The sequence below is a fragment of the Bufo gargarizans genome, chromosome 4 (genome assembly GCF_014858855.1).
Source record: "Bufo gargarizans isolate SCDJY-AF-19 chromosome 4, ASM1485885v1, whole genome shotgun sequence".
NCBI classification, from domain to species: Eukaryota; Metazoa; Chordata; class Amphibia; order Anura; family Bufonidae; genus Bufo; species Bufo gargarizans.
Window position 1 is genome coordinate 394,063,969 of NC_058083.1, and position 15,439 is coordinate 394,079,407.

The following is a 15,439-nucleotide window of genomic DNA, read 5'->3' on the forward strand; positions in this document are numbered from 1 at the left end:
CTGATGATACAAACAATTGGTATATATTACATAATGGACAGTCAGTTTCAGACCTAGCTAGTTGATCCAGAGAAAGACAAAACAAGCCGCCTGGATTATTGTGGCAAAAGTTGCTAAACATTGAAAAAAGTCTTCCTTTTTGTCCCCATAGCTAGATAATTCTAAAAATAATTGTAAAAAAGGTACAGTATTTTGAAAGGGCTTCCCTGAACAGAGGACCCCCTGAAAAATAAATGCCATAATAGTGCAAATGAAGAGGGGTTCTGCAAACAACGATAAAGACCAAAATACTGTTTATACATTAATATATTATTTAATGTACAGACATTCTGTAAATGAATTGCATAATTAGATACTGACTTATAGTGGCTGTATGTCATTGAAAAATCCTAAAATATTGTAAATTCTATGAAGTAGGGAAAAGTAAGCTTTGGTTTCACTGTATTCATTAAAGAGTTTGGTCCAAGGTTTAAACCTAACCCCTATCAACAGGATAGGGAATAAAAGTCTGAACAGTGGGGGTCTGACCTCAGGAACCCCCACTGATCGCGGCCTGTATCTTCTCATCTGAATGGCGTTGAATAGAGCAGCATCGGCCACATATGATCACCATTCCATTTGAATAGAGAACATGGGATCCCCATTATTGTGATCGCACACGTCCATTGCTACTCCATTCAACTTTATGCCACTGCCGAAGGTCTTCGAAGGTACAGAGCTGTGGATAGGGGATAAGTGTTGTTCATGGGACAATCCCTTTAAAGGGTTTATCTGTTTTTAGGTTAAAAAAAAATTCTGACCCTGAAAGTTTTCAGGGGAGAAACCATGCTTATAAAACAAATAAATAAGCTAAACTCTTCCACTAAAGGTCCCTCCGGTTCAGCACTGCAGGTCTGGCCCCCTGGGGCAAGTTCTATGTTGTGCTGCAACTCGTCACTATTTTCAAGATATTATTTTCTGCCCATTGTGTCCAGTAGAGATAACGCTCTGTGAAGTGAACGCATCAGCAGTGGTACAAATCTAGAATGTGTCAATCTGCAGTCCAGAATGTCACAGAGCATTGCCTTGACTGGATACAATATCCACATCTGAACTTTGCACAGGTTTGCTGCCAGGCAAAGATTGTGAAAAAGATTTAGAAATTGAAGCATAAAGTATAATAGAAAGTTTGTTATGCCTTTGATTATACAGTGATTAAAGGTGTTGTCCAGGATTGTACTATTGATGGCCTATCCTCAGGATAGGCCATCACTATCTGATGGGCAGGGGTCCGGCACCTCACATCCCCACCAATCAGCTGTTAACTTGTAGCTCCAAGTCGGTGGAAGTCGGTGTCAGAACTGCACAGATCTGTTCATTGTGGTTACCTAAAGGGGTTGTGCCATGAAACATATTCTACATTTTTCAAACCAGCACCTGGATCTGAATATTTTGTAATTGTATGTAATGAAAAATGTTGTATAGCCACTGAGTTATTCACTGAGATATATTTGTATAGCCTGACCCACTGTTCTGTTCTTTTCTTTATTTCTTGTCCACCTCACTGAGGTGGTCGCACGTGCTCAGTTTAAAATCTGCAACTGCCACCAGCTTTAGCTTCGGTTAGAAACTGTATCAGTTACACGTAAGTCCTCATGCACACGACCGTATGTATTTTGCGGTCTGCAAAAACCGGATCCGCAAAAAATATGGATGACGTCCGTGTGCATTGAACAGCTGGGTCCTAATAGAACAGTACCGTACTATACTTGTGCGTAATGTGGGCAATAATAAGAAATGTTCTATTTTTTTGCGGACCCATTGAAATGAATAGTTCCGTATAAAAACGCATTCAAAATGGAAAGGACATGGAAAGAAAATACATTCGTGTGCATGAGGCCTAAAGGGCTACAGCAGGAAGGACACACCCCCTAAGCTCCCAGTCTGAAGAGAATATAGCAGAGCAATTGAAGCAATGAATAAGGGGATCTCTGGTTCCATATGAGTTACAGGACTGGTTCTAGGTTTGTTAGAAAGGGATAGTCATATACTGCATGATGTCCGAGTTTCATTTTTTAAATCAATCATGCATAACCCCTTTAAGTGAATGGGAGCAGCACAGCAGTAAATATTCATTACACAGTTTGTTGCTGGTGCTTCCCCGAAACAGCTGAAGGTCGGGCTTGTAGGGTGATGAACTTCAGTCGATCAGATATTAATGACCTCATCATCAGCTTCAGGCCTCATGCACACGACCGTGCCGTTTTTTGTGGTCCGCAAAAAACGGCAGCCGCCCATGTGCCTTCCGCAATTTGCGGAACTGAACGGGCGGCCGTCAATATAAATGCCTATTTATAGCCAAAGTGCAGACAAGAATAGGACATGTTATATTTTTTTAGCGGGGCCGCTGAATGGAGCCACGGATGCGGACAGCACACGGAGTGTGCTGTCTCATTGAAGTGAATGGGTCCGCATCCGAGCCGCCAAAACGGTGGCTCGAATGCGGACCCAAACAACGGCCGTGTGCATGAGGTCTTAGTCAAATAAAACTAGAAAACCTCAAAACAACTATTCTTTTACAATAAACAGTTTTTAACTCTTATTTTATATGTCCTGCCAAACTTTAATATTATCCTTGGTTATCTATTCAATCACAGCCAACTTCCCCTACAACTCCCAATAAACATGACGTACCACTTGACTGGGCTTCTGGGGTGACGCCAAAGCCTGACCCTACAATTATTAACAAACATATAAGGAAGTTAGTTGAGGTAAGATGACTTCTCTTTTTGCTGCTGTTTTGCAGGTGTTATTTTGCATGATTGACTCTTTGATGTTTATAGATCTTGTATTTTATAACTAAAAGTTAAATCCGTTAAAGGGGTTGTGTCACTTCAGGAAATAGCATTTATCATGTAGAGAAAGTTAATGTAAGGCACTTACTAATGTAATGTGATTGTCCATATTGCTTCCTTTGCCGGCTGGATTCATTTTTGTATCACATTATACACTGCTCGTTTCCATGGTTACAGACCACCCTGTAATCCAGCAGTGGTGGTCATGCTTGCATACTATAAAAAAAAAAAAGTACCAGCCTATGTGAGCTCCCATGGTTCCGGCCACCAGAGAAGCTGGCATTTTTTCCTATAGTGTGCATGCACGACCACTGCTTCTGGATTGCAGGGTGGTCATAACCATGGAAACGAGCAGTGTATAATTTGATGGAAAAATGAATCTAGCAGGCAAAGAAAGCAATATGGGTAATAACAATACATTAGTAAGTGCCTTGTATTAACTTTCTGTACATGATAAATGCTATTTGCTGAAGTGAGACAACCCCTTTAAATTAGTGCATCGATAAAATGTGCCTACATGACATGTCCCCTTAAGTGCCAACCAAAAGACCCAAGCACAGTGGGGGTTATGTGAAGATATGCACCAGGTTTTTTCTACATGCCTAGACAGAACAGGAACAACCCCAAAGTAGACCAGTATAAATCACAAAGAGCTGTTACCATAGCTCTAATCACATAGAATTACCTATACCTTCCTTTGCCAGTGTCCTCTAAACAACCTCCTTTTAAACAACCTTCTTTATTATGCACCAGTCTGTTACCAAAATAGTTTGTATTTCCATTATTATTATTATTATTATTAAATTATTAAACTCTTGATGCTATTTCCAGTAGACCATTCAGTCCTAGCACTTGGGGCAAATGCCTCACTGGTCATCACCTATCATAGTCCATCCTTGGTGCCTTCATCACACCTCACTAGCATGGTAACTTCAGGAAACATTGTCGGTGGTCCAGTGACCTGGAACACCACTGCCTTTTTACTATCCAGCCATGCCTAAGGCCTTATGCAGAAAGTCAAATGGAGTCCCTATAGTTCCATATTATGGAAGTGTAGAAATATTACAAATCTGTACAACACACCATATACAGTATACAGTACATGAGGCATTAGGCGAAGTCCACATGGGCAGACTTTTTCTGCTACATGTGCAGTTTTACAAAAATTGTGCTGTGGATTTCTGCATGGAAGTTGTGGGTGATTTTCTTGCAAAAATGTCTTTGACTGATGTGATTGAGGCTTACAGGAATCCATGCCCTTGCCGCCAAAACAACCCCCTTCAGATGAATGGAATTAATTTTTAGTTGCAGAAACTTCTGTAACAAAATCTGCTGCGTGCAGTGACACCCTAAGGCCTCATGCCCTGGACCATATTTTTGTTCCACGTCCGATCCACATTTTTTGCAGATCGGGTGTGGAAACCATTTATTTCGTTGGGGCCACAAAAAATGCAGACAGTGCACGGTGTGCTGTCCACATTAGTATGTCTGTTCCGTCGGCCCAAAAAAGATAGATGTCCTATTCTTGTCCATTTTCCAACAAGGATAGGAAATTTCTATAGACGCGAAAAAAGGGGCCAGTCTTTATTTTTTGCAAATATGCTGTTTGAGGACTGTCAAACACATATGATTGTATTCATGGGGCCAAGGGCTACCTCCCTGCATTTGGTGAATGCAGAAAATCCACATGAAAACAGCATAAGAAAGGGAATAAAAACACACATAAATCAGCACTATTTATAGCAGATTTATTGCTGTTTTATGCAGTTTTGGGTGTGAATTTTCTGCATATTTTATCAGCCCCATAACGTCTGTAGGGAACTACACTGCATATAAACAATTGACATACTGCAGATTTTAAAAGCCAAAAGGTCAATTTCCGTGTGTACAAAATATGCCCCTTGTACATAAGGTTTTCACTTTGCTGGATTATGCTGCGGATTTCCTGCATGTCTGAACCCACCCTTATACTACCTGTGGATCAGATACAAAATAAATAAATAGGGGCTGTCTCAGAAAATAAAAACCTCAGACAACCCCTACAATGTGTTAAAATAAAAAAAATCAGATACTCACCCCTTACTCTAGCTCCATTCTCCAATACTGCAGTGACATGCATGGATAAAGCACATGCAAAAAGGACTACAAGTAGCAGCACACTGCCATATGCAAAGACACATGCAAACACTAGAAACATGAATAAATCTAAATTGCGTTAGTTCAATGCTTACTATATGAATATCAGAATTTCTATGGGCACATTTTTGAACAAAATTCTGTTAGGCCCATCTACCAGTGACAAGGTGGCTTCTAACAGATGGGACCTACACTATCAGACTTGCCTCTCCTGGGCTTTTGGCCTTTTTTTCACATTTTTGGAGGTGCTGGTCTTAGTTTTTCGTATATATGAAAGAAAACCGAGGGAACGATGCCACACAGACACAAACAACGGTTCTTTCCCAGCAGTTGAGTTTACTGAACAATGTAGTGAACAAGAAGCTGAGAATATATAAAACACATTGGTACACAGAGAATAAACCAACAGTAAATGTAACACTTTCTAACAATAAACTAGTAAATGGGATGTTTTCCCCAAAGTTCATTAAGCAGCCTAGCTGCACTTGTATGTTCCTGGACGAGTTCCTCGTAGGGGTGCACCCTAAGTATTGCGCAATACTATTTGTGATCCACAGACAAAGTATGTCTGTCTCTTGTAACTTTAAAGGGTTTCTGTCACCAGAAAAATAGTTATGTAGCTGGCTGACATTAGCGATGTGCTAATGTCAGCAGGACATACCTGTATGACTTATATCTCCCTGCCTGCTGCTAAATAATGACTTTTATAATATGCAAATGAGCCTCTAGGTGCTAGTGGGGCGTTGTGCAGCACCTAGAGGCTCCGTCCTCTCACCGTTTGGCACGCCCTTGTAAAGGTTATTGACATCCTCGGTCTCCTCCGTGCCCCGCAAATCCCATCTGTGGTATTACTACAGCTCACAGCATTAGAGATGAGCGAATCGAAGCTGACGAAGTGGAATTCGTTTAGAATTTCAGGAAAAATTTGATTTGCAACGAATCGTGGTAACGAATCACAATTTTCCTAAAATTGTGGTTACACGTGTGAGGACTGAGGACATGGGGCATGGATCTCTGGGAAGACGGGATCACCCATATTGACATGCTTGCATGCAGCCAATCAGCAGCCAGCCCTGGGATGTCACAGCCCTATAAATACGGCAGCCATTTTAGATTCTGCCATTCTTCAGCATTTAGAGTGCAGGGATAGACGTGTGAAGTCGCTAGGGACAGCAATTGAAAAAACCTCATTTTAGAAAAAAAAAAGACAGAAAAAACGATTTATAAGTGCAGGGAAAGGATAGGGAGGAAGCATTTCAAAGCATCTTAGTGCAGGGAGAGACGACAGAAGGCGCTAGAGACATTGATAGGAAAGTGATTTACAAGTGCAGGGAATGATTATTTGGGGATCCAAATAGTCATTAGACAGCTCTGTCATTCCAGATTTTTGTTATTGGGTTGCAAGTGTTTTGTTGAAAAGCCCTTAGAGGCTAATGTCTTAGGGCTCTTTCACACCTGCGTTCTTTTCTTCCGGCATAGAGTTCCGTCGTCGGAATCCTGATCAATTTTATCCTAATGCATTCTGAATGGAGTTAAATCCGTTCAGGATGCATCAGGATGTCTTCAGTTCCGGAACGGAACGTTTTTTGGCCGGAGAAAATACCGCAGCATGCTGCGCTTTTTGCGCCGGCCAAAAATCCTGAAGACTTGCCGCAAGGCCGGATCCGGAATTAATGCCCATTGAAAGCCTCCTGACAGAGGCTTGACAAAGCGCAACACAGCGCAAAAGAGCTGTAGCCTATCTATTCACCTGTGTTCCGTCCGCGTCCACTATGTGTACTAAGAAATAAACTGCAAACAGCAACTTTGTGACCAATGGTGAGTGCCACGGTGCTTTTTTCTTATGCTATGCTATTATTATAAGTGGGAAAGTCCTTTTTGCGGTATGGACTGAATTACGTCATGGTGAAATTTTGTATTTACGTTTCACACACTGTGCGCTTACGTGACGGCGTCCATAAGAGTGGTGCACCAATACAGGTGAATACACTATGCACTAACCCTGCATAAAAATGCTAACTAATTCACACCAGCCCGCATCTATCTGCGGTATTGCTTACTGGACACTACGGGGATTTCTCTGCAGCACAGAAACCGCACGAGGACCGCGTCTTGCTCTTCCAGTGCGGACCTACTTCCTCCGCTGCGTCCTGTTCACTTCAGATCATTCCGCCTCAGGCGCCGTTGTTTTTTTTTACACTGACAGCCTTATCACCCTCTGATGAAAAGGGTGGCATATATACGTGGAAAAATAAAAATATACTCTGCGTTTACTGTTCCAGTTATATGTGGTAAAGCCTTTAGTGGCATATATCAGTAGAAAAAGAAAAAACGTTCAGCGTGGCAGTTATATGCGGTAAAATCTTTTGAAACTTATTTCGGTGGGAAAAAAAATTGTATTCAGCGTTCAGCGCTGCACTTATATGCAGTAAAATCTTTTTTTAATTATTTCGGTGGACAAAAAATCTTGTATTCTGCATTAAGCGCTGCACTTATATGCTGTAAAATCTTATTTGAATTATTTTGGTGGAAAAAATCTTGTATACAGCATTAAGTGCTGCACTTATATGCGGTAAAATATTTTTTTTAATTATTTTGGTGGACAAAAAATCTTGCATTCTGCATTAAACATTTCACAGGTATAGTTGGATGCATATATGTGTAGGTTTATATCAAATATTTATAACTGGAGAGTTAACCTGCCTAATACATAACTTTTATATTTGCTTTCAAAAATAAGTCCCACAAAAAATTATAATTCATATAAATGACTGCATGGGTAGTCTGGAAAACTATATAGAAAGAAGAACCGCATTAAATAGATAGCAAATGCAATTCTTTACGCTACAATCGTAGCCACTCACGGTTTTGATGCTGGTTGTATTCAGGATAATGTGGTGGCTCTGAACCTTGGAGTTGAAGGGAAAAGCATCTTTGGTGGTAATTCTGTTTCTGTTTTTTTCATCTTGTCTCTGTTGCTTGATTGCTGGATCAGACACTGTAGGGAAGGTCTAGAGGTTTTAGATGTAACAATATTTTACCCCCTAGATATCATTCTGCATTAAGCAATGCACTTATATGCGTTAAAATATTTTTTTAATTATTTGGGTGGACAAAAAATCTTGTATTCTGCATTAAGTGCTGCACTCTTATGCGTTAAAATATGTTTTGAATTATTTGGGTGGACAAAAAATCTTGTATTCTGCATTAAGCTCTGCACTTATATGCATTAAAATATTTTTTGAATTATTTTGGTGGAAATGCAAATTTCCACCTCCTCCATTAACTTCCTCATCTCTTCATTAGCATCGGACACACTAACTTTACACCCTCAGCTATATATCTAAGTGGTGCAAGCACCACCTAGGGGCGAATAAAGGTAAATGACACTGCCAGCCTGTTAAAGGGAATTACAGCATGATACCACAATACATTTGATATGACATTTGACAACAGTTTCAAGTGCCCACATATAGCACATAGTGGGACACTGCATCAAGATGAATCACGCGTGGATCACCCAGGATTTCCACCATCTTCAGCAGGTACTAGTATTGCGGCCCACCTCCACAGTATGTCACCTTGCCTCTGTGGCCTCCTGATGCTGCCACCACCTCCAGACTCTGTCGTTGTGCCACTCTGTGGTCTCCTCATGCTGCTGCCACCTCCAGACTCTGTCATTGTGCCATTCTGTGGCCTCCTCATGCTGCTGCCACCTCCAGCCTCTGTCATTGTGCCGCTCTGTGGTCTCCTCATGCTGCTGTCACCTTAAGACCCTGTCATTGTGCCGCTCTGTGGTCTCCTCATGCTGCTGTCACCTTAAGACCCTGTCATTGGGCCACTCTGTGGTCTCCTCAAGCTGCTTTCACCTCACCACTATGTCATAGGTCCACTCTGTGGACTTTTCATGCTGCTTCTACCCTCCCCATTTCATGACTGGTTACTATTTTGGCTTTTGGCTTGGCTGACATTATGATTTATTTGACACTTCTTCTGTTTCTGTCAGAAGGAAGGAAAAACGAGACACAACAGATCCTGTCTGTGTAGCAGCTTTAAGGCCTGACGGTTCAGAGAATGGGGAAAATGAATCAGTGACATCAACACAAACTTACTGCTGACACCCTCTCCACTCTGTAGGGGGGCTCTACTTGTGTAAGCGTTTAATAGAACAGGTTCTGTAGACATCTATGAGGAATCAGCTGACGAGGGTGTAAAAGGAGTGTGCTTCTTCTTGACGCTAATATCGACCTGTAAGGCTGAGTTGATACTTGAGTTATTTTGTCAATTTTGGCCCCGTGACCGACCAAATAAGTGAAGTATGCTGTGATTCTAAGAGTGACGCCTGTCATCTGCATGTCATATGGACTCACAGTATTATTTCAATACCAAAGCAGACTCCCTATGCGTGTTACTACAAGGAACAGTGTTCTACACTACTATAAAGGCTCTCAGCAGCCAGCAAATAGCTGTTTTTTAATGTAAGTCGCCACAAATTGTTTCGGATCGAACCAAATTTTTCCCAAAAAATTAGGCGAACCGGCGAATCAATTTTTAAAAAAATTCACTCATCTCTACACAGCATATAACACCCTATGAGAAGCCAGTGTTATAGGAAGGTGTCAGCGTAAGAGTCCCTTAGGGCTATGCATTAGCTTGCAGCCCGTACACCGCAATGTAACTGTACTTGGAACGTTATTGTATGTCCAAATGCCACTTCAACAGTGTGGTGCAATGTGATGTGGCAAAGCCGCACTTACAGTTCCTTGAGCAGGTTCGTGGTGCCTTTTCTTATTTCCTTGTCCACTCCAGAACTGGATCCTAGAGACACGACACTCCTGGAGTGGTCGCTGCAAACCTCCCCTTCGTGCTGTCGCCAGTCTCCACCGTGAGCCGGTCCATTTCCTTCCAGATTCAGCAGAGATGATCCCTTGTGGCTTCCAGTAGCATCAAACAACCTTTGTCTGCTCACCTGCTTCTAGAGGAACCTCCTGCCCATACACAGGGAGAGTGTGATGCAATAAGTCATTTGCTAATGGTAGTGTCGAACCTGCATATTCAGTTTGCTATCACACTTCCAAAGCAGCCCATAAATTAGCTATTTCCCAACTTTGCAAACTAAATAGTTTATTAGTATTCCTCCAATGTAGACTTTTATCATCTTATCCTTTGCTGCTATCTACTAACCAAAGTGAGATGTTGCGGTAATTATACAATTTACAACATAGCAAAGTAATACATTTAAGGTCCCTTGAGCCACATCCGTACATATAGCGCATGACTGCTGCAGCCAATCACTGTTGTCAGTGGTCTACAGCTGAGGCAGTGATTGGCTGCAGTGGTGAGGTGCGAGAATTCAAGCACATCCCTGTAAATGTTACAGTAGTCGGAAGAACGAGGGGAGCACTGCAGAGAACGGCGCGGGAGTAAGGGGTGAATATATGATGCTTTTTTTTAAACACATTAAAGGAATTGTCTGATATTTTTAATTATCTCAGACAACCCATTTTAGGAAACTCCCCATTCACTTCCCCATGTTGTGCAAAGCAGTTACACAACTAATATTTTTTGCTGAAACAGAATTCAGTTATTTCTGAAATATATCTCACAGTCAGTAACTGAAAGAACATCCATGTAGGTGTAATAGATACAGGTGTTTTAACTACCCAATGATAAGTTAAAGATGGTTCAGGACTGTCTTGTTGGGACTTATTCACAAGTCAGTGTCTGATCAGGGATTTCCATTAGTGATTGTGAGCCAAAAACAGGAGCAGTCTAATGTATAATTCACATGTTAGTGTTCGGTCAGTGATTTTTATCAATGATTCTGAGCCAAAACCAGGTGCGGCTCTAAACACAGAACAGATGCAGATCTTTCCCTTATACCTTATGTCCATGGAGGCTCCAATCCTGGTTCTGGCTCACAATCACTGATGGAAATCACTGACCAAACACTGATGTGTGAATTAGGCCTCATGCACAAGGCCGTTGTTTTGGTCCGCATCCGAGCCGCTGTTTTTGTGGCTCGCATGCGGACCCATTCACTTCAATGGGGCCGCAAAAGATGTCGACAGCACTCTGTGTGCTGTCCGCAGCCGTTGCTCCGTTCCGTGGCCCCACAAAAAAATATAACACGTCCTATTCTTGTCCGCGCTTTGCGGACAAGAAAAGGCAGTTATATTAAAGGCAAATTGTGGAACGCGCACGGACGCCATCCGTGTTTTGCGGATCTGCGATTTGAAGACCACAAAACACACCACGGTCGTGTGCATGTAGCCTAAGGCATAATGTTTATATTACATAGGTAATCATTCAGATCATTGCTAATGAGCGTTCATATCAACGCTCGTTAGTGATGATCTGTCAGTGTAATACTGCCGCCAATTACCTGATTAACGGGTGAGCGCTCGTTCATCGGGTATTTGGACTCTTTCAACAGGTTGAAAAAATATTGTTTACCGGTGGAAGTTCAGGATGCATAATCATGATCTGCTGCCAGCAAACAGTGATTCAGTATGGGGGCGAGTAGTGGCATTAGCGAACTCTTGTCCCCATACAGAGGAGGAGATCTCTGCATGGAATAGCAGCAGTCTCCTCTGCTAGCGAACAGGCGATTGCCGTGAAGGAATGCTTCCCTCCCGACAATCGCCTTAAAGATCTGCCCATCTAATATAAGCCTTAGGCCTCGTGCACACGGCCGTTGTGCGGCCGTTCCATGCATCAACTTGAATGGGTTCGTGATCCGTCCGGCACCGCAAAAAAATATAACATGGTCTATTTTTTTGCGCACCGCAGCTCCAGATTGCGGACCCATGTGTGCCGCAATATGGCCACGGCCGGGCAACATGATGCCTTAAACACTAGTTCTTCATTCTTATACTCCCTATAAAAGAATATTTTGTGCATTGGAAATTTTCCATTTCATAGATGTCGTAAACTGTAATTATTTAGTAATTAACTGTAGAGTTTTCTATTCTGTAAAATAAAGCCTTAGTGTTACCAGCCTCTGAGTTCCCGACACTCTATTAAAGCACGGCAGAGAACATTATATTATAACACTGAAAATAAATGTCTGAAATATTCGAGTCATCTCACATAACTGAAGCAAAATCCTTCGGTGTGCAGGATGAAGGGTTGGCAGTGCATTATTAGAATCTCCGTGTTTGAGTCTATTGCTTGTATATTTAAAGATCACTAATGATTCTTGCATTTGACAGTGGGAACAAATATTTGGTCAAAGACTCCTGTATAATTCCCTCTGTACAAGTAACATGAGAAAATAAAAAAGACCAGTCAGCTCTCCTGACTTGTCTGTTTTAATGAATACTTGAATCTCCCATGAAATAAGCACCTTTTCTTGCAGCTCTGCACTGTAGAGTTCCTCTGTTACACCACCTGGAAATGTATGCAAAAATGTCAACTGCGTGTTAGCTTTCCGCGCATCAGTTGGCGAAGGTTAATACAAGGCACTTACTAATGTATTTTGATTGCCCATATTGCCTTGATTCATTTTTTCATCACATTGTATAATGCTGGTGGTCACACAGATACTACCGGAACATCCTTTTATGGTATGTAATACATCACATATAAGAATGTACGCAGTTGTGCCGAATGACCCTGAATGAGACAAGAACATTTGTTCTAGTTCTAGGATATTCCCAGAATCTGTCCTGGGACAGATAAGGAAACCTAACTCACAGCGGGGGGATGTAAGTGCGTGGGTGAGATATTATAACAATTCTGTACATGTAAGAGAAGACAAGATGGAGTCACATTTCCCTTCAACCACCACTGCTGAAATCCCCTCTCACATTGCTCTTTTCTTTCTGGCACCTCTGCCAGTGCATTATACAGGACAGGCAGGCCTGCATTTACTGGCATTAGAGAGGAAAAGGAGGGTGGGCTGTGTGTATAAGGGCTCATGCACACAACCGTATGCCCTCGAGAGATACGGTCCGTGAGTGGGCCATATGTCCCGGAGCGGCATACATCGTGCGCATGGGGAGCGCACAGCATCATAGGTTACTTTAACGCTGTGCGCATCGGGCCGCCTGTGGGAATATTGTCCTGCACTCATAATATCATATGATCACGGGACAATAGTTTGCATAAGAGCTGTATATGCAAAAACACACCACATAATATTTTTAATTATGTATATTTGTTTTATTTTTGATAAATTTGAACAATAAAAATTAATGCAAAAGTCCAAATGTTGTTAAAATATTCTTGATCACAGTTAAAACGTAACATATTCTTTAAAGTCTGTTTTTAGAAATTATGACCATGATCATGACGGCTATATTTCTCAAGAAGACTTTGAAAGTATTGCTGCTAACTTCCCGTTTCTGGACTCCTTCTGTGTTTTAGACAAGGATCAGTAAGTTGGCTCACACTTTGTTTAATTCTGTTATGATATCATTGTTGGCAAAGGATCATTAAATGATTAAATTTGGTAAGATGTGGTGAAACAATAGGAGAAGCTTCATTTTCCAAATGTGTTAATGTGTAATAATTTTAATTACAAGTGCAAGTTAAAAATACCCAAAATATAAAAACACATAAACCAAACAGACAATTTTAAATAAAATTATAAAATGTATTAAGCTAAGGGGGTTGTATCAAATTACAAAAAAAGTTAGCTTTTTTCCAGAAACTCTTGGGATTAGAGATGAGTAAATCAATTCTTACTAATCGATTTGTTTCATCAACCAAAGTTCTAGATCTGCAAGGGGGTGTCCCGTCAGCTGAGGACGTTCCCCCTGCCATTTGATTGTCAGGACCGGACATCTTGACTAGCCCTTTAAATCTGCTACTTCCTTGTAGCAGAACATGAAGAGTTGCTGCTGTGGAAATGAAAGCAGAGCCTCTGCTCTTGTGCTGCTATCCAAAACAGCGTTGCAGGAGCGAGATTTTCAGGGTTGGACAACAAGTCCTAGACACAACCTCACACGAGAAGAACATTGGCTGATGAGATGAATCGATCTGTAAGAATTGATTTGCTCATCATTACTTGGGATGTGTATAGCAGCTCATCTGGTTCACTTGAATGTGGCTCAGCTTTGATACCACAACCCGTGGACACATTTGACACTGTTCCTGGAAAAGAAGTAGACTCTAAAGGGGTTGTCTGTTTGTTTTTTTGTTTTTTTATATTGATGACCTATCCACAGGATAGATCATCAATATCAGATTGGCAGGGGTCTTACACCCAGCCACCCCACCAATCAGCTGTTTTAAGAGAAAGCAGTGCTTATATGAGCGGTGAGCAGGTGTAATTACAGCTCAGCCATCCCATTCACTTCAATGGGACAGCTGCTTCCTTTTCAAATGAGTAGGAAGGAGCCATCCCCATTGAAGTGAATGGGATGGCATAGTTGTAATCACATCTGCTCACTTCTGCTTTGCGACAGTGAGCAGGTAAATAGTGAAGAGAAAAGCTCATTAGTGATTATCTGGCCAATGGTCAGCCAGTGTAAATGGGCCTTTAAGAACAGCTCAGGCAAGATGGCCACCCCCATTATCATGTTCAGGAAATAGAAGAAATAAAGCCGTAATCAGAAAATAAAAACAAATGAGAAAAAAGTATGTGTTGCTATCAGGTTTTAACTGGCAGATAACATTTCCTTTAACCCGCTGTAGTTGGTTGCGATCTTTGTGATCTTTACACACTTCTGTTTGTTTTATGCAGTACTAACATGCTAAAGTCTATATGAATCAGACGAGCTAGAAATCTATGAAGAAACATATTTTATGTATCAGTTTATATTAATTTATTTATACATTTTTCTTGCATTTATATTTTATTCCATAGAGATGGTCTAATCAGCAAAGAAGAAATGATGGCTTATTTTTTGAGGGCAAAATCGCAGTTTCATTGTAAAATGGGACCAGGCTTTATTCACAACTTCCATGAGATGACATATCGAAAGCCGACTTTCTGCGAGCATTGTGCAGGATTTGTATGTTCATTTTATTACGCTGTATATATGTTTTATAATTAGGCACTAGTAGATAACATTGCAGTGGATTCTGGATAGAGATGGTGTTATCCCATGATTAATGTAAAATAAATTAAAATCAGGCATCATATAGTATGTGGCAATCTCTTTCTAAGAAAGATAAAACCAGCCCTGTACCTCACATGGATCTAGAGATCTCCCCATTCATTGTTCTGCTAGATTTATATCAAGCTGGCTGCTCAGGGGAGTGTCTTTTCTGCTGCAGCTCAGGGGGTGTGTCTCAGCTCTCCCTATCACAGCTCAGGAGGCAGGTGAAAGATGAAACTGAGCATGTGCGGCCTTCTCCGTAAGCAGGACAAAAATATAAGAAAAAAAAAAAACAGCAGTCGGTGTTATAGAGATACATTTTATTGAATAACTAAGTGGCTATACTAAATTTTTAATCGCATTCAATTACAAAAGTATTAAAATCCAGGTGCTGGTTTGAGCAATAAAGTGGTTAGAGAA

The 15,439-nt window shown here is 41.2% G+C and overlaps 1 protein-coding gene across 4 annotated transcripts in view; it reads left to right on the forward strand.

Annotated features, from left to right (window-relative positions):
- RASGRP3 (RAS guanyl releasing protein 3) overlaps window positions 1-15,439 on the forward strand; it is a 159,576-nt gene that overhangs the window by 129,254 nt on the left and 14,883 nt on the right. For all 4 annotated transcript variants that reach the window (XM_044291472.1, XM_044291470.1, XM_044291473.1 and 1 more), the window contains 3 exons: window positions 2,637-2,750; window positions 13,235-13,350; window positions 14,785-14,932. In XM_044291472.1, the coding sequence (XP_044147407.1) occupies window positions 2,637-2,750; window positions 13,235-13,350; window positions 14,785-14,932 (378 nt within the window). The remainder of the gene's footprint in view (window positions 1-2,636; window positions 2,751-13,234; window positions 13,351-14,784; window positions 14,933-15,439) is intronic.